Source organism: Esox lucius, chromosome 13 (genome assembly GCF_011004845.1).
Source record: "Esox lucius isolate fEsoLuc1 chromosome 13, fEsoLuc1.pri, whole genome shotgun sequence".
Classification (NCBI taxonomy): Eukaryota; Metazoa; Chordata; class Actinopteri; order Esociformes; family Esocidae; genus Esox; species Esox lucius.
In genome coordinates, this window is record NC_047581.1 from 38686216 (window position 1) to 38702863 (window position 16648).

The following is a 16648-nucleotide window of genomic DNA, read 5'->3' on the forward strand; positions in this document are numbered from 1 at the left end:
CTCTGGGGTCATATGAAACCTTGATTTAGTCATTGTAAGAAGTCTGGCAACTGAATTCTGGACAACTTGGAGTTCACCTTATTGTTAAGGCATGTAAACAAAGCATTACAGTAATCTAGGCAAGATGAAATAAAAGCATGTATAATTTTCTCAGTGCTCTTAAAAGATGAAACAGATCTTATTTTGTTGGTAAAAGCATGACTGCACCAGTTTTTTTGTGTTATATTCAAAATGTAAGTCTGGATCGAAGAAAACTCTAAATTTTCTGGCCAAAGGCACAATCTTTTTTGCTAGTGATCCTAGAGCCAACCAAACTTAATCTGAAATTTGGAGGGTTTTATTTTATGTGTGTTTAACTGAAAAAACTGTACTTCCAGTTTGTAACATCTTCCAGGCAATTACGCAGAACACACAACTTCCTTAAATCATTTGGCTTAACCAACAAATACAGCTGCATATCATCTGCATAACATTGAAAAGAAATGTCATGTTGATGAGTTATAGTAACTAATGGAAGCGTATACAGAGAAAACAGGATTGGCCCCAGGACGGAACCCTGCGGAACACTACATAGGTCAGGCCCAGAGGAAGACATATAAATGTTAATAGACAATACAAATGATCTATTTGACAGAAAGGACATGAACCAACCTAGTGCAATCCCTATGTTCCCAACCCAATTTCTAAGTGTCAATTAAAATGTTGTGGTCTATAGTTTTGAAAGCTGTACTAAGATCCAGAACATTCTCCAGAGTCAGAGGAAGAAAATCTGAGTTAGCGCTGCTAGCATAATATCCTGCTGCTAGAAGAACGGTAATGAAGCCTCGAATGGCCATCACTATCATCAACTATATAGATAGATACTGTATCAGTGTCTTTCACGAATGGCCAGTGGCGAAAGAGGATTTGTTCAGGATAGACAAAACCCTGCTGGCTACAACCTTCAGTAGCTACGTTATATAGAACCCGAACATGAAACTATTTACTGTTATATTGCGACTATTTCTGGTATATTTTCAAATTATGTTTTAGGATTTGTTCAGGATAGACAAATATTTTGCTGACTGCACAAATCTCTCGTCTTTTTACTTGACAAAAAAGTCAGTTATTGTCACCTATATTGATACAGTAGTTATTGTATTAATGTCATTCACAAATGACTAATATGCTGTTATAATGGCCAGTGGCAAAAGCCATTAAGTTTATAGATGCTATTTGTGGTGGAGGAAAACTTAATAAGAAACGTTACTCAGTTTAACACAATGGTTAATGGTGTCTAACGAATTATTCAAACTTTATGTAATGCATGGCAAAATTATATAATGTCAAGAGGCTATACCAACATCCCACAAATGTGGTGGTGTAGTGGTTAAAGACACAGTATTTCATGTGGATGGCCTGGATTTGAATCTTAGGAAGGCAACAACAATCAATGCTTTTGATTATGGGCCGGCTGAACTAGGCTTGCCTGGTTTCTTGTTTAAGAAGAGGCTGAACACATGCTGACTTATAATAGTCAGGGACACAACCTGTGCTGAGAGAACTGTTTATAATGGAGAGTAGTTCAGGGCCTACTGTTCCAATAATTTCTTTAAGCAGTCTGGGAGGTATAATGTCTAGAGGGCAAAAGGAGGGTTTTAAATGAGATGTGATATCTCAAAGGTCTTCTAAAACATTTGAAGTAAAAGAGTTAAATAAGTTTAGACGGGTAAGGACCTTCAATACGGGGAATCATAGATCTAATAATAGCAATTTTCTGATTAAAAAAGGTTAAGAACGTTTCCCAGTCTGCAGCAGCTGAGGCCATGTCCTGACTGATGCTGGATTAACAACACGGTCAACAGTTCTAAATAAGAACTTTGGGTTGTGACAGTTTGGTGCAATTAGTTCAGAAAAATACCCAGCCTTCACATCCTAAATTACCTTATTATAAGATAATAGCAGCTCCTTCATATAGATGTAATGGACATGTAGTTTAGTCATTTTCCATTTTTGTGTTAAGACTTGCTTTGTCTCATGGTTTGTCAGGTCAAACTGGGTCTCATAGTTTGACAGGACACACTGGGTCTCATGGTTTGTGAGGACACACTGGGTCTCATGGTTTGTCAGGACACGCTGGGTCTCATGGTTTGACATGACACACTGGGTCTCATGGTTTGTGAGGACACCATGAGTCTCATGGTTTGTCACGATATGCTGGGTCTCATGGTTTGTGAGGACACACTGAGTCTCATGGTTTGTCAGGACATGCTGGGTCTCATGGTTTGTCAGGACACGCTGGGTCTCCTGGTTTGTGAGGACACATTGGGTCTTATGGTTTGACAGGGCACACTGGGTCTCATGGTTTGTGAGGACACACTGGGTCTCATGGTTTGTCAGGACACGCTGGGTCTCATGGTTTGACAGGACACACTGGGTCTCATGGTTTGTGAGGACACACTGAGTCTCATGGTTTGTCAGGACATGCTGGGTCTCATTGTTTGTGAGGACACACTGAGTCTCATGGTTTGTCAGGACATGCTGGGTCTCATGGTTTGTCAGGACACGCTGGGTCTCCTGGTTTGTGAGGACACACTGGGTCTCATGGTTTGTGAGGAGTTGCTGTGTTTGATTTGACTTTAAAGTAATTTAGCAGTGGCTCTTCTTCAGATGGACTTAAAGTTTTGACAACATGTACAGTATTATTTTTCATAATGGTCCCTTTTGGGAGTCAAGCACCTATGGTTTGCCAGTGAAAAACACCACCGATTAAAACACAGGGGATCATGTCTGCTTTATTCCCTTCTGCCTGTCTCATTGCTTGGTGACATTTAGTCTGTTTCTGTTTATTATTCATGTGTGACCTGCCTGCCTGGCAGAGAGGAGAGAGGGAGAGGAAGAGGAGAAAGGGAAGGGGAAGGAGAGAGAGAGAGAGGAGTAGAGAGAGGACAGAAGGGGAGGAGAGAGGGAGAGGTAGTGGGGGAGGAGGGGACGGAGTGAGGGGGGGAGAAGGGGAGGGGCTGTATGTGTACACACATTCTTGCACACTCATTCTGGAATGTTGTCCTTATGGAAAAGGTAAATATCAAACGAAAACTTCGTTAAAATCCTATTTTCCCTGAGCCTTTCTAAACCTGATACTAACCCTAAACCTGACACTTACCCTAAACCTGACACTAGCCCTAAACCTGACACTTATCCTAAACCTGACACTAGCCCTAAACCTGACACTAACACTAATCTGATACTAACCCTAAACCTGACACTAGCCCTAAACCTGACACTAACACTAATCTGATACTAACCCTAAACCTGACACTTACCCTAAACCTGACACTAACCCTAAACCTGACACTAGCCCTAAACCTGACACTAACCCTAAACCTGACACTAACACTAATCTGATACTAACCCTAAACCTGACACTAGCCCTAAACCTGACACTAACACTAATCTGATACTAACCCTAAACCTGACACTAGCCCTAAACCTGACACTAACACTAATCTGATACTAACCCTAAACCTGACACTAGCCCTAAACCTGACACTAACACTAATCTGACACTAACCCTAAACCTGACACTAGCCCTAAACCTGACACTAGCCCTAAACCTGACACTAACCCTAAACCTGACACTAACTCTAAACCTGACACTAACACTAAACCTGACACTAACCCTAAACCTGACACTAACCCTAAACCTGACACTAACACTAAACCTGACACTAGCCCTAAACCTGACACTAGCCCTAAACCTGACACTAACCCTAAACCTGACACTAACACTAAACCTGACACTAACCATAAACCTGACACTAACCCTAAACCTGACACTAACACTAAACCTGACACTAACACTAAACCTGACACTAACCCTAAACCTGACACTAACACTAAACCTGCAAATAATCCTATTTGTAATCATCAACCTAACCTCCTAGACAAACATGTAATCTATCTTTGTGGGGACTGGCGAAATGTCAGAAAATGTCTTTTGCTATCCTGAACTTTTGCCATCCTCCTCTTTCCACCTCCAGCCTACTGTCTCCACCCTCCAGTCTCCACCTCCACCCAACTGTCTCCACCCTCCAGTCTCCACCTCCACCCAACTGTCTCCACCCTCCAGTGTTCACCTCCACCCTACTGTCTCCACCCTCCTGTCTGCACCTCCACCCAATTGACTCCACCCTCCTGTCTCCACCTCCATCTTCCTGTCTCCACCTCCATCCTAGTGTCTCCACCCTCCAGTCTCCACCTCCACCCAACTGTCTCCACCCTCCAGTCTCCACCTCCACCCAACTGTCTCCACCCTCCAGTGTTCACCTCCACCCTACTGTCTCCACCCTCCTGTCTCCACCTCCACCCTACTGTCTCCACCCTCCTGTCTCCACTTCCACCCTACTGTCTCCACCCTCCAGTCTCCACCTCCAGCCTACAGTCTCCACCCTCCAGTCTCCACCTCTAGCCTAGTCTCCACCCACCAGTCTCCACCTCCACCCTACTGTCCACCCTCTAATCCCCATTGTGCACCTTCCTGTCTCCACCCTCTTCATCTGACAGATAACACACCACATTAAACACTGATTTTTTGTTTGTGTTTTTTGCATGTTTGCGTGGCTGTCTGTGTGTGTTTGTCTGACTGGGAATATTTTATTGGCTATGGAACAGAGAGTTTCACAGATGTATTTCAACTCTGCAGCCAACTAACTGCAGCTGAGTGATGTTCTCTAAATGAACATTCAAAAACCATGAGGGTGATTTTAAATGTGTCTAACCGTTGTTAGCTGTATCTCTTTAATCCAGGTTCCAGCAGACATGTCGGGAATTGTATAAACACATGTTAATGCTTGGGAGAGATGTTCTAGACAGTGTGGAGATGTTGGGGTTAGTGTACATATGTTCTAGACAGTGTGGAGATGTTGGGGTTAGTGTACATATGTTCTAGACAGTGTGGAGATGTTTGGGTTAGTGTACATATGTTCTAGACAGTGTGGAGATGTTTGGGTTAGTGTACATATGTTCTAGACAGTGTGGAGATGTTTGGGTTAGTGTACATATGTTGTAGACAGTGTGGAGATGTTGGGGTTAGTGTACATATGTTCTGGCTAGTGTGGAGATGTTGGGGTTAGTGTACATATGTTCTAGACAGTGTGGAGATGTTGGGGTTAGTGTACATATGTTCTAGACAGTGTGGAGATGTTGGTGTTAGTGTACATATGTTCTAGACAGTGTGGAGATGTTTGGGTTATAGTACATATTTTCTGGGCAGTGTGGAGATGTTTGGGTTAGTGTACATATGTTCTAGAAAGTGTGGAGATGTTGGGGTTAGTGTACATATGTTCTGGCTAGTGTGGATATGTTGGGGTTAGTGTACATATGTTCTAGACAGTGTGGAGATGTTTGGGTTAGTGTACATATGTTCTGGCTTGTGTGGAGATGTTGGGGTTAGTGTACATATGTTCTGCCTAGTGTGCAGGTGTTTGGGTTAGTGTACATATGTTCTAGACTGTGTGGAGATGTTTGGGTTAGTGTACATATGTTCTGGCTAGTGTACAGGTGTTTGGGTTAGTGTACATATGTTCTGGCTAGTGTGCAGGTGTTTGGGTTAGTGTACATATGTTCTGGCTAGTGTGGAGATGTTTGGGTTAGTGTACATATATTCTGGCTAGTGTGGAGATGTTTGGGTTAGTGTACATATGTTCTGGACTGTGTGGAGATGTTTGGGTTAGTGTACATGTGTTCTGGACTGTGTGGAGATGTTTGGGTTAGTGTACATATGTTCTGGCTAGTGTGGAGATGTTTGGGTTAGTGTACATATTTTCTTGACAGTGTGGAGATGTTTGGGTTAGAGTACATATGTTCTGGCTAGTGTCACCGCTCCAGCTCTATTTTCGGCTTTTCTCACAAAGCCACTCCTCCTTTCCTCTTACCCCACCCTCTCCCCCCCTCTCTCTCTTTCTCTTTCGAGTGGGGGATGTGAAGGAGAGAGAGAGGGAGATAAAGGGAGTTGGGGGGATTGAGACACAGAGAGAGAGAGTTGGTTTAGCTGCCATGTCCAGTTTAAAGTCTATAGCTGGACCACACTCACTCTTCCCTCTGATGTCTCTGCTACAGCAGCATCCACAGGCCAACATACCCGGCCTGTCTAACTAATGTTGCCCTGGGGGCGTTCACAGGTCACTTAGGTCAGAAGGAATGCACATCAGTAGTTATACACCATAGCTTTAGGACGTTTTTTTATGCTCCCTCACTATCGTTTATCATTTAAGTTATTATTAGGGAGGAGTATTAGGAAGCTTCAGTTCATACGCCTTTTTAAACAGTTTCACAATGCTTTTGTCCTTTAAAATAATTGATTATAATTGAAATAAATGATTATTTCCCCTTCCCCTAAAAATTTGTCTATGCTGAGCAGTAAAGTGCCCTCCTTACCTCACTCCACCTCAACAGTTATGGTCAGAGGTGTTGTCAAAGAGTATGTCATCTGTTATCTAACAGGAGGCATGTTCTCTTCGTGTTTGTTTTTCTGTGCTGCAGTCTTCCGTTAAGGGAGAGAATGTCACAGTGTTTGGCTGTCTGAACCATGGGAGGCCCCTGTCCCTGGAAGATAACTCCTCCATCAAATGTGAATCAGGTAAGCTAACCCTTTGACATGATGTAACAGAATCAAAATTAGAATTCAGAATGAATCAGACATTTAACTGTTGCCAGTTTGTTTTGAGATACTTTAGAATATCTCAAATAACATATGTATTTACATTTTAAATCTAATCTGTATCACAACAAAATATGGAGAAAGTAAAGAAATATGTATACTTTCCTAAGGCACTGGATATTTATTTATAGTTAGGTCCAGATATATTTGGACACTGACACAATTTTCATAATTTTGAATTTGTATGCAACTACAATGGATTTGAAATGAAACAACCGAGATGCAATTGAACTGCAGACTTCCAGCTTTAATTCAAGGGGTTGAGCAAAAATATAATATCAAACCTTTAGGAATTGCAACCATTTTCATACACAGTCCCCTTATTTCAGGAGCTGAAATGCAATTGGACAAATTAGTACAATCAGAAATAAATAAAATCTTTGAGAATCCTTTGCAGGCAATGATTGCTTGAAGTCTGGAATGCATGGACATCACCAAATGCTGGGTTTCCTCCTTTGTGATGTTTTGCCAGGCCTTTACTGTGGCTGTCTTGAGTTGTTGTTTATTCGTGGGTCTTTCTGCCTTAGGTTTTGTCTTCAGCTCGATCGGTTTGAGATCAGGTGATTGACTCGGCCATTGCAGAATGTTCCACTTCTTTGCATTAAAAAACTCCTGGGTTGCTTTCACAGTATGTTTTGGGTCATTGTCCATCTGTAAAGTGAAGGCGCTGCCCATTAAACTTTTCAAAATTTGGCTGAATCTAAGCAAACAATATATCCCTATACACTTCAGAATTCATCCGGCTGCTTCTGTCTTCTGTCACATCATCAATAAACACTAGTGACCCAGTGCCATTGGAAGCCATGCATGCCCATGCCATCACACTGTCTCCACTGTGGTCTACAGATGATGTGGTATGCTTCATATCATACTTTTTTCTTCCCATCAGTCTGGTACAGGTTGATCTTAGTTTCATCTGTCCAAAGAATGCTGTTCCAGAACTGGGCTGGAACAGCAAAAAAAAAGTTTTTTTGGCAAAGCCTAATCTGGCCTTTCTATTCTTGAGGCTTATGAATAATTTGTACCTTGTGGTGAACCCTATGTATTTGCACTTGTGAAGTCTTCTCTTTATGGTAGACTTGGATAATGATATGCCTACCTCCTGGAGAGTGTTCTTCACTTGGCTGGATGTTGTGAAGTTTTATTTTTTTACCATGGAAAAGATCCTACACTCATAAGCCACCATTGTCTTCCATGGACGTTCCAGACTTTTTGTGTTGCAGAGCTAAACCGTGCATTCTTTTTTTCTCTGAATATAAAATCTCAGAGTGTTGATTTGGCCATTTCAAGAGAGTCAATCTCTCTCTCTCTCACGGCACTGTCCCCTCAAACTAAAAAACTGCTGCAGTCACACCCCATCGCCAACTTCCCCTTCCTTGCGAAAATCCCTTGAAAGGATTCTTGCCTCCCAACTGCAATGTCACCTCCTCAATAATAGTTTATTCAAGCCTCTTTATTCTGGGTTCTGACCACTCCACAGTACCCTAGCCCCTCCCCTTTCCCTTCGCCTAGCCCCTCCCCTTTCCCTTCCCCCTAGCCCCTCCCCTTTCCCTTCCCCTTGCCCCTGCCCTTTCCCTTCCCCTAGCCCCTCCCCTTTCCCTTCCCCTAGCCCCTCCCCTTTCCCTTCCCCTAGCCCCTCCTCTTTCCCTAGCCCCTCCCCTTTCCCTTCCCCTACTAGCCCCTGCCCTTTCCCTTTGTCCAGGGTCATGTCCGAGTTCTTTTCTCTACGTTTGTCTGTGTATTGTGTAATCGATATCCTTAGATGTTGTTTGCTTTGTACCTAATGTAAAGCGTTTTAGGTCCCAGAAAAGCGCTATGTAAGTTCAATGTATTATTATTATCATTACTCCTAATGTTCCTGCTATCTCACTGATGGATTTTTTTTGCAGCCTAAGGATGACCTGTTTCAGTTACATTTGCATGGAGAGCTCCTTTGACCCCATGTTGTGGGTTCACAGCAACAGCTTCCAAATGTGAATGCCACACCTGGAATCAACTCCAGAGATTTTAGCTGCTTAATTGATGAAGATATCACGAAGGAATAGCCCACACCTGTCCATGAAACAGCTTTTGAGGCAATTTTCCAATACTTTTAGTCCCTTAAAAAGCGGTGGCTACATATTAAAGAGCTGTAATTCCTAAACCCTTCCTCAAATTAAAGCTGGGAGACTTTATGCACATATTCATTATTTAACTGTAACTTGAATATATTTTGGTAAACAGCCAAAATAACAAAACTTGTGTCAGTGTCCAATAATTTCTGGACCTAACTGTAAGTATATATTATGTTAACATTTCCATAAAAAGTGCATTGTGCAGTTTGGAAAGATGTCTATATTGTTAGGCATTTTACTATTCTACCTTAAATGAATATGTCTATGTTGTTAGGCATTTTACTATTCTACCTTAAATGAATATGTCTATGTTGTTAGGCATTTTATTATTCTACCTTAAATGAAAATGTCTATGTTGTTAGGCATTTTACTATTCTACCTTAATTGATTATGTCTATGTTGTTAGGCATTTTACTATTCTACCTAAAATGAATATGTCTATGTTGTTGGACATTTTACTATTCTACCTTAAATGAAAATGTCTATGTTGTTAGGCATTTTACTATTCCACATTAAATGAAAATGTTTATGTTGTTCGGCATTTTACTATTCTGACTTAAATGAAAGATGTCCATGTTGTTAGACATTTTTGCGGGACCGCATTAGCGGAGCCAGCCAAGAAGAGCAAATGTCTCTTACTGAGTGAGTGAATGACTGAGTACCCCTTCATAAATAGCATAGTGGTTAGAGACGCGGCCTTCCACAAAAGCGACTGATGATTGATCTTCACACCAGACATAACAAATTACGCATTAGGATCTGTTCAGGATAGACAAAAATGTTGCTGGCTACAACCTTCAGTAGCAACGTTATTGTAAATCTAAAATAAACCTGTTTATGGTTATATTATGACAATTTCTGGTGGATTTTCGAAGTACACATCCGGGCATAATCTTTGGGGTCATAGCCTGTAGATCACATCCCCTTGCACAGTAAAAGAGGAGGGGTTTCCACAAGTCCTGTGTTCTTGTGGGTTTATCCCTGACCTTCAATGTTTTGACCCCAGTTTGATTCTTCTCTAAGACATTCCAATTTTTGTTTCTCAGAAATATTTATCTACTCTGTACTTCAGCCATCGCACAACAATATATATCCACTCTGTAATACCATCATATATTTAAAAGAGTAATTGTATTATGTAAACCTTTTATATTTTTATTGTTTTCTAAAGAAATGAACAAGCCATTGTTTTCATTATTGGTACTGTATAGCTATTAGCTAGGCATCTACAGTAATCTTTGTACAAGAGTAAACTTTAGTTTTGTTAACAAACGTTCAGTTGTCCACATTATTTCAGCAAAAATGTAATGGCTGAGGTAAATGTTGCATTCCCGCTGTTTAAATAGCGTAAATGTTAAATACACAGTCTGCCACACAGGAAGCTGTGGTTCAAAACAAACCAGGGACAACAACATTCATCCTTTCTAATTGCGGGCCGGCTGAACTAGGATTGCCTGGTTCCTTCTTTGGTTCTATTCTCCCTTAACTATTTACTTTGAAAAACCTCAGCATTGCTATAAGCAAGTAGCTTGGGAAAAAAAGAAATTCCTCTCACCCCCTTTTTTCTTTCATCCTTCTTCCCTCCGTGCCCCCTCTTTCACCCCACCCCCCCCGTGCCCCTTCTTTCACACCACCCCCTCCGTGCCCCTCTCTCGCCCCACCCCTCCGTGCCCCTCTCTTGCCCCACCCCACCTCCCTCTCCCAGACTCAATATCAGGCTTCCTGTTGTCTGTGAATTCCAGCTCTAACATCACCAAGTTGAGGATCCCCTACCCTCAGACTGGCACCTGGTACCTCAGCCTGAGGTCACTCTGTTCCAGTGGGAATGGGTTAGTATTATTTCCAAAGATCTGATAGGGAAAATGTTTCATTAGATTCGAAAGTTGGGAACCTAGACCTGCGGTCTGGTATCATAATCACTTGATGTGGTGATACAGAGAGATCCACTAATCTAGTGGGTTTTTCTGCTGTCTGGAATCATAATCACTTGATGTGGTGATATGGAGAAATCAACAAATCTAGTGGGTTAGTCTTGCATTTTTCCCTATTGCAATCAATTAATTAATTCAGCAATTCTAATTATTTTCAAATGATGAGGCATGTAATCTCTTCTCACTCAGGGTTTTGGTTAGGGTTAGTTGGTTATGGTTAGTAGGTTAGGGTTAGTTGGTTAGGGTTAGTAGGTTATGGAGTAGGTTAGGGTTAGTAGGTTATGGTTATTGTTTAGGGTTAGTAGGTTAGGGTTAGTAGGTTAGGGTTAGTTGTTTATGGTTAGTAGTTTACGGTTAGTTGGTTATGGTTAGTAGGTTAGGGTTAGTGGGTTAGGGTTAGTTGGTTAGGGTTAGTAGGTTATGGTTAGTAGGTTAGGGTTAGTAGGTTATGGTTAGTTGGTTAGGGTTAGTAGGTTAGGGTTAGTTGGTTATGGTTAGTAGGTTATGGTTAGTTGGTTAGGGTTAGTAGGTTAGGTTAGGTTTAGTTGGTTATGGTTAGTAGGTTAGGGTTAGTTGGTTATGGTTAGTAGGGTGTTACTAAACATCTTCAATGCTGATTCTGTACAATGAAGCAATAACTGTTTCCATTTATTTGTTTATTTACAAACACTTGCTTGTGGAATCTTAAGTTGTCTTAACCTTGTCTTGAATTTAAGACTGGGTGAAAGAACTGAAATGGGTCAGAGCTAGGTTGGCTTGGTGGGGTTTAGCAAATGCTAAATTTGACAGGTTGTCAGATTAGAGATGCTACAATGAAGCATCGTATCACATCAGGAGTTTGGTGACTTTTTATTTGCCCTCCTAACTGTGGTTGTTTTTTAAGTATGACCCTTCAGCATTGTTCTTCAATTGTATCTGATGGATCTGTGTAGGTTCCAGCTTTGCTCCAATGTCACGGCGGAGGTGTACCTGCGCTCTTATCTGACACCCTGCATTAACGACTGTGGAACCTACGGCCAGTGCAAACTGTTACGCACCAACAACTACCTCTATGCTGCCTGCGAGTGCAAAGCCGGTGACCAACGCTTTTTAACACATTCAAATACATTTTAATATCTTCTATGTAAAGCTACTGACTGTTGTGTGTGTGTGTCTCTGTTGGCGTGGAATGGCCGATGGCAGGATTTGAACCCACAACACTTTGCTGTAGTGCATCCTTTGCCGACTTCACCACACAGGGCAACAGTCCATCTCGCATCTTAATCACTTACATCTTAATCATTCACATCTTAATCAGAGTGTGGGTCTTTCCAGGTTAATGCGATTTTAATCACCGCTATTTATTCAATCATATAACTATCGATGTTGTTCACCCCGAGTGCCAGGCCAGCACAACATAATTGTCAAGTTGAAATGGTTTTAGTTGAATATGTATCAGACATATTTGTTTAATCAGAATCCACCAATCATTTATAAGTGTGGTTAGAGGCCAGACAGACAGCCAATCATCATCATTTCAGGAGGAAATATTATTATTTACTTCTCTTTACGCGTGTCTGTCTGATTATATACTACTCATTACGCGTGTCTGTCTGATTATATACTACTCATTACACGTGTCTGTCTGATTATATACTACTCATTACACGTGTCTGTCTGATTATATACTACTCATTACACGTGTCTGTCTGATCATATACTACTCATTACGCGTGTCTGTCTGATTATATACTACTCATTACGTGTGTCTGTCTGTATATATGCTACACTTTATGCATATCTGTCTGTCTGTCTGAATATATGCTACTCATTACGCGTGTCTGTCTGATTATATACTACTCATTACACGTGTCTGTCTGATGATATACTGCTCATTACGCATGTCTGTCTGAATATATGCTACTCTTTATGCATATCTGTCTGTCTGTCTGAATATATGCTACTCATTACGCGTGTCTGTCTGATTATATACTACTCATTACGCGTGTCTGTCTGATTATATACTACTCATTACGCGTATCTGTCTGATTATATACTACTCATTACACGTGTCTGTCTGATTATATACTACTCATTACGTGTGTCTGTCTGTATATATACTACTCATTACGCGTGTCTTTCTGATTATATACTACTCATTACGCATGTCTGTCTGATTATATACTACTCATTACACGTGTCTGTCTGATTATATACTACTCATTACGCATGTCTGTCTGATTATATACTACTCATTACGCGTGTCTGTCTGATTATATACTACTCATTATGCGTGTCTGTCTGATTATATACTACTCATTACACGTGTCTGTCTGATGATATACTGCTCATTACGCATGTCTGTCTGAATATATGCTACTCTTTATGCATATCTGTCTGTCTGTCTGAATATATGCTACTCATTACACGTGTCTGTCTGAATATATGCTACTCTTTATGCATATCTATCTGTCTGTCTGAATATATGCTACTCTTTATGCATATCTGTCTGTCTGTCTGAATATATGCTACTCATTACGCGTGTCTGTCTGAATATATGCTACTCTTTATGCATATTTGTCTGTCTGTCTGAATATATTCTACTCATTACGCGAGGTTTTAACTCCAGTTCATTGTCGAATTTGCTTTTGGAAGACCATATGAAGTAATATTTATGTTGTATGTGTGGTCAGTGGTTGGTACGTGAGAGCTGCCCTCTTAATGTTACACTGTTACATTAGACTGAAGGTAAAAGTCAGCTACACCAGCTTACAGCTCAAACTAATAACAATTGTTGTTAAAGCATTTTCAATTCATGACCAGTTTATTACCTGTGTATTTCAGGGGCTTTGTTGTTTTCAGTAGTCTGTAGTAGGCACATTCACAAAAATAACTTGCCTAAGTTGAGATATATCCAGCTTTCATTGTCTTGACCAGTGTATGGGAATCATTGTCATATAGAAGCATGGTCAATATGCCAAGTCCTGTACGGTGACTTAATTTCATCAAATTCTTACAGTGGGGTTGTTTTGATTTTATATGAAGTAACTGTTAGCTAAATTATAATATTTTTAGATTGTATGCATGGTGAATTGACTAGGAAAACATGAAAATAGATTTTGGAGAAATTTCCACTTTAACAAATTGAATGATAGAAATCAGGACCCCATCCTTGGGACAACCGATAGTTACTGGGAATGTAACTCCAGTTATATGGGTGAAGCGAAGTCCCTAGTAGTCCTGGAGCGGGGCCCCCTAGAGGAGCTTTGCTCCTTGTGGTTTACCCTGCCGTGAAGCGGCCAGTAACTGAAGTCAAAATGCACTACTGCTCAACCAATCGGTACAAACCTACCCTTATATTACTGAGCACACCTTTTGCTCTGCCTCTCACATTTCTTGAGTGAGTAAAAAGACTGAGTAAAAATTCTAGGGGCCTCTGCTCCACTCATATAACTGGAGTTACATTCCCAGTAAGTATCGTTATATGTCATGGAGCTCCACCCCCTAGATGGCCTTCGCTCCTATTGGTTTAGGTGGAGCGAGTGATGCCTGGATGTACTCCCTGTCACCCCACGAATAACATAATGAGTCCAACGTGGCACGCCAAGGTCAACACGAATGCATATGAAGCGCAATCATTCTCCCCAACAACAACCCCAGTAATACCCTCACACACTCACACCACGAATCGTGGGGGAAAAAGGGCAATACACACATAATCACTGAAAACCAACGGAAGCCATTAGTAGAATGAGCGACTGAAGGCAAGGCATGAAAAGGCCTCACGATGGGGCCTTAAAATACACAACATCTTTCTCTGCTGCACCAAACAGCGATGGCCGCGAAGCACGCTCACAGATGTAGCAGTTGCTCTGTCAGGCAGTGGGAGAAGAGATAGCAATGGTGAAGGAAACACTACCAGGATGCAGTTAGTAATAAGAAGGAGAGAACAACTCACCCAATGTGGTGTAACCCAAGCTCGATCCATAATCCGTATAAAAATAAGGGGATTGAACCCTCATCTCCCATGTTGGTGGCATAAGCGCAAGCCACTCCCCCAGCAGGGCGTGACATTCCAGACTGTCAAAACAACAGTCCTGAAAACACACACTCATCGTTCACAGGGCATGGTACAGAGAACCGAGTGACCCAGAGAGGCGGATGGAACATCCATCAAGTAGTAACCAGGATGCCGCTTCGATAGACTTCTTTTCGCACCACTGCGTGAAAACCCACCACCAATTTGTGTAAAGCTTAGAAGTAGAATCTGCCTTGGCACCTAGAATGGCGTGGATAACCCCAGCATACAAACCCCGACGGGCAAGTCTGTCCATCTCAGAAACCAGACCTTCAGAGGCCCATTCACCGATGGCGAACATTCAATCGTGCTGTCCATCTGAAAAAAGGAATCAGCCATTGTTCCACCGAGAGATGCTGGATAATTTCTGGACCTGGGCGTCTGGGGCCACCAAGATTATGCACAGGTGGTTTGCCTTGACACTCGCCAGCAGATGTGCATGAGGGGGAAAGGCATAGGGTAGACCCTGAGGCCAGGGGTGAGGCGCTAACGCATCTATCCCCAGTGGAGGCCATCCTTTCAGAGAGTACCACACTACACGTTCTCCCGTGAGTCGAATAGGTCCACCTGAGCCATCCCAAACCTCTCCCATGTTTGGATGTAAGTGCCACTTACACTTATTTTGGTCCAATTGTCTGAATGAATCGCAAAATCTCAACAACGTATGAGCGGGCGAAGTGCGTCAGGAACCAACTCAAGTTCTAAGAGGTTGAATTGTGGATCGCTCTGGGACCATACGTTGCCTACTGCTTGACCTTGACACATGACGCGTCCGTGAACACCTGCATGAACGACGTGATTCGTCTCACCTAGACACCCTGCAATTACACGGCTGGGTCATGCCAGTTGGCTAGATCGGCTGGCAAAATTCCCAGAACGACCAAACGGCAACGCCAGTAATGCACCGTGTCCACTCAAAATTCCCAGAACGACCAAACGGCAACGCCGGTAATGCACCGTGTCCACTCAAAATTCCCAGAACGACCAAACGGCAACGCCGGTAATGCACCGTGTCCACTCAAAATTCCCAGAACGACCAAACGGCAACGCCGGTAATGCACCGTGTCCACAAAAAATTCCCAGAACGACCAAACGGCAACGCCGGTAATGCACCGTGTCCACAAAAAATTCCCAGAACGACCAAACGGCAACGCCGGTAATGCACCGTGTCCACTCAAAAGCGGGCAAGCCACCGTTGGAGGGCACACGTGTAGTAGCCCCAACGGAACCACAGCGTGAGCAGCCAACATCAGACCCAATAGGGACATGATTGCATGAGCCAAAGTCACACACGGAGGCTGGCTTAGGTGCAGGGCTGAGAGGAGGCTCACCCTCATAGTGCCCATATCCTAATGGAGTCGCAAGTAAGAGACCCAGCTGCGTGAGCATCATCGCTATTTGGACTGTGTGCTGTATCTCCAGCTCTGCTGACGAACCCAGGATCTGAAGATCGTCTAAATAGGCAAAACAACTGATCCCCTTTTAGTGCAAGGACTCCAACGCTGTTTCCACACACTTGGAGAACAGGCTAGCACATTGGCCAAATGGCACCCTCGTGTACTCGTACATTGTGCCCGGAAAGGCAAAGGAACTTCCTGTGCCGAAGAATGATAAGAATCTGAAAATGTGTGTCCTTCAGGTCTATGCATGTGCTGAAATCGCCTGGGAAAGCTGACTCCAACAGGCGTCTGGTCGTGAGCATGAGGAAAGGTCGAGAGGTTACGTATTCATTGAGAATGCAGAATCCAGAATCAGTCTCACTCCCCCCGTCTTTTTTGGCAACAGGAAGTAGGGAGAATAGAACCCCATCTCCCTCCAGGCCAGGGGAACCATGTCGGTAGCGCTCATC

General features: G+C 42.5%; 1 protein-coding gene across 3 annotated transcripts in view; it reads left to right on the top strand.

Moving 5' to 3' along the window:
* Window positions 1-16648, top strand: part of tmem8b (transmembrane protein 8B) — a 144877-nt gene that overhangs the window by 105175 nt on the left and 23054 nt on the right. For all 3 annotated transcript variants that reach the window (XM_029124852.2, XM_029124853.2, XM_029124854.2), the window contains 3 exons: window positions 6520-6616; window positions 10517-10640; window positions 11675-11817. In XM_029124852.2, coding sequence (XP_028980685.1) covers window positions 6520-6616; window positions 10517-10640; window positions 11675-11817 — 364 coding nt within the window. The remainder of the gene's footprint in view (window positions 1-6519; window positions 6617-10516; window positions 10641-11674; window positions 11818-16648) is intronic.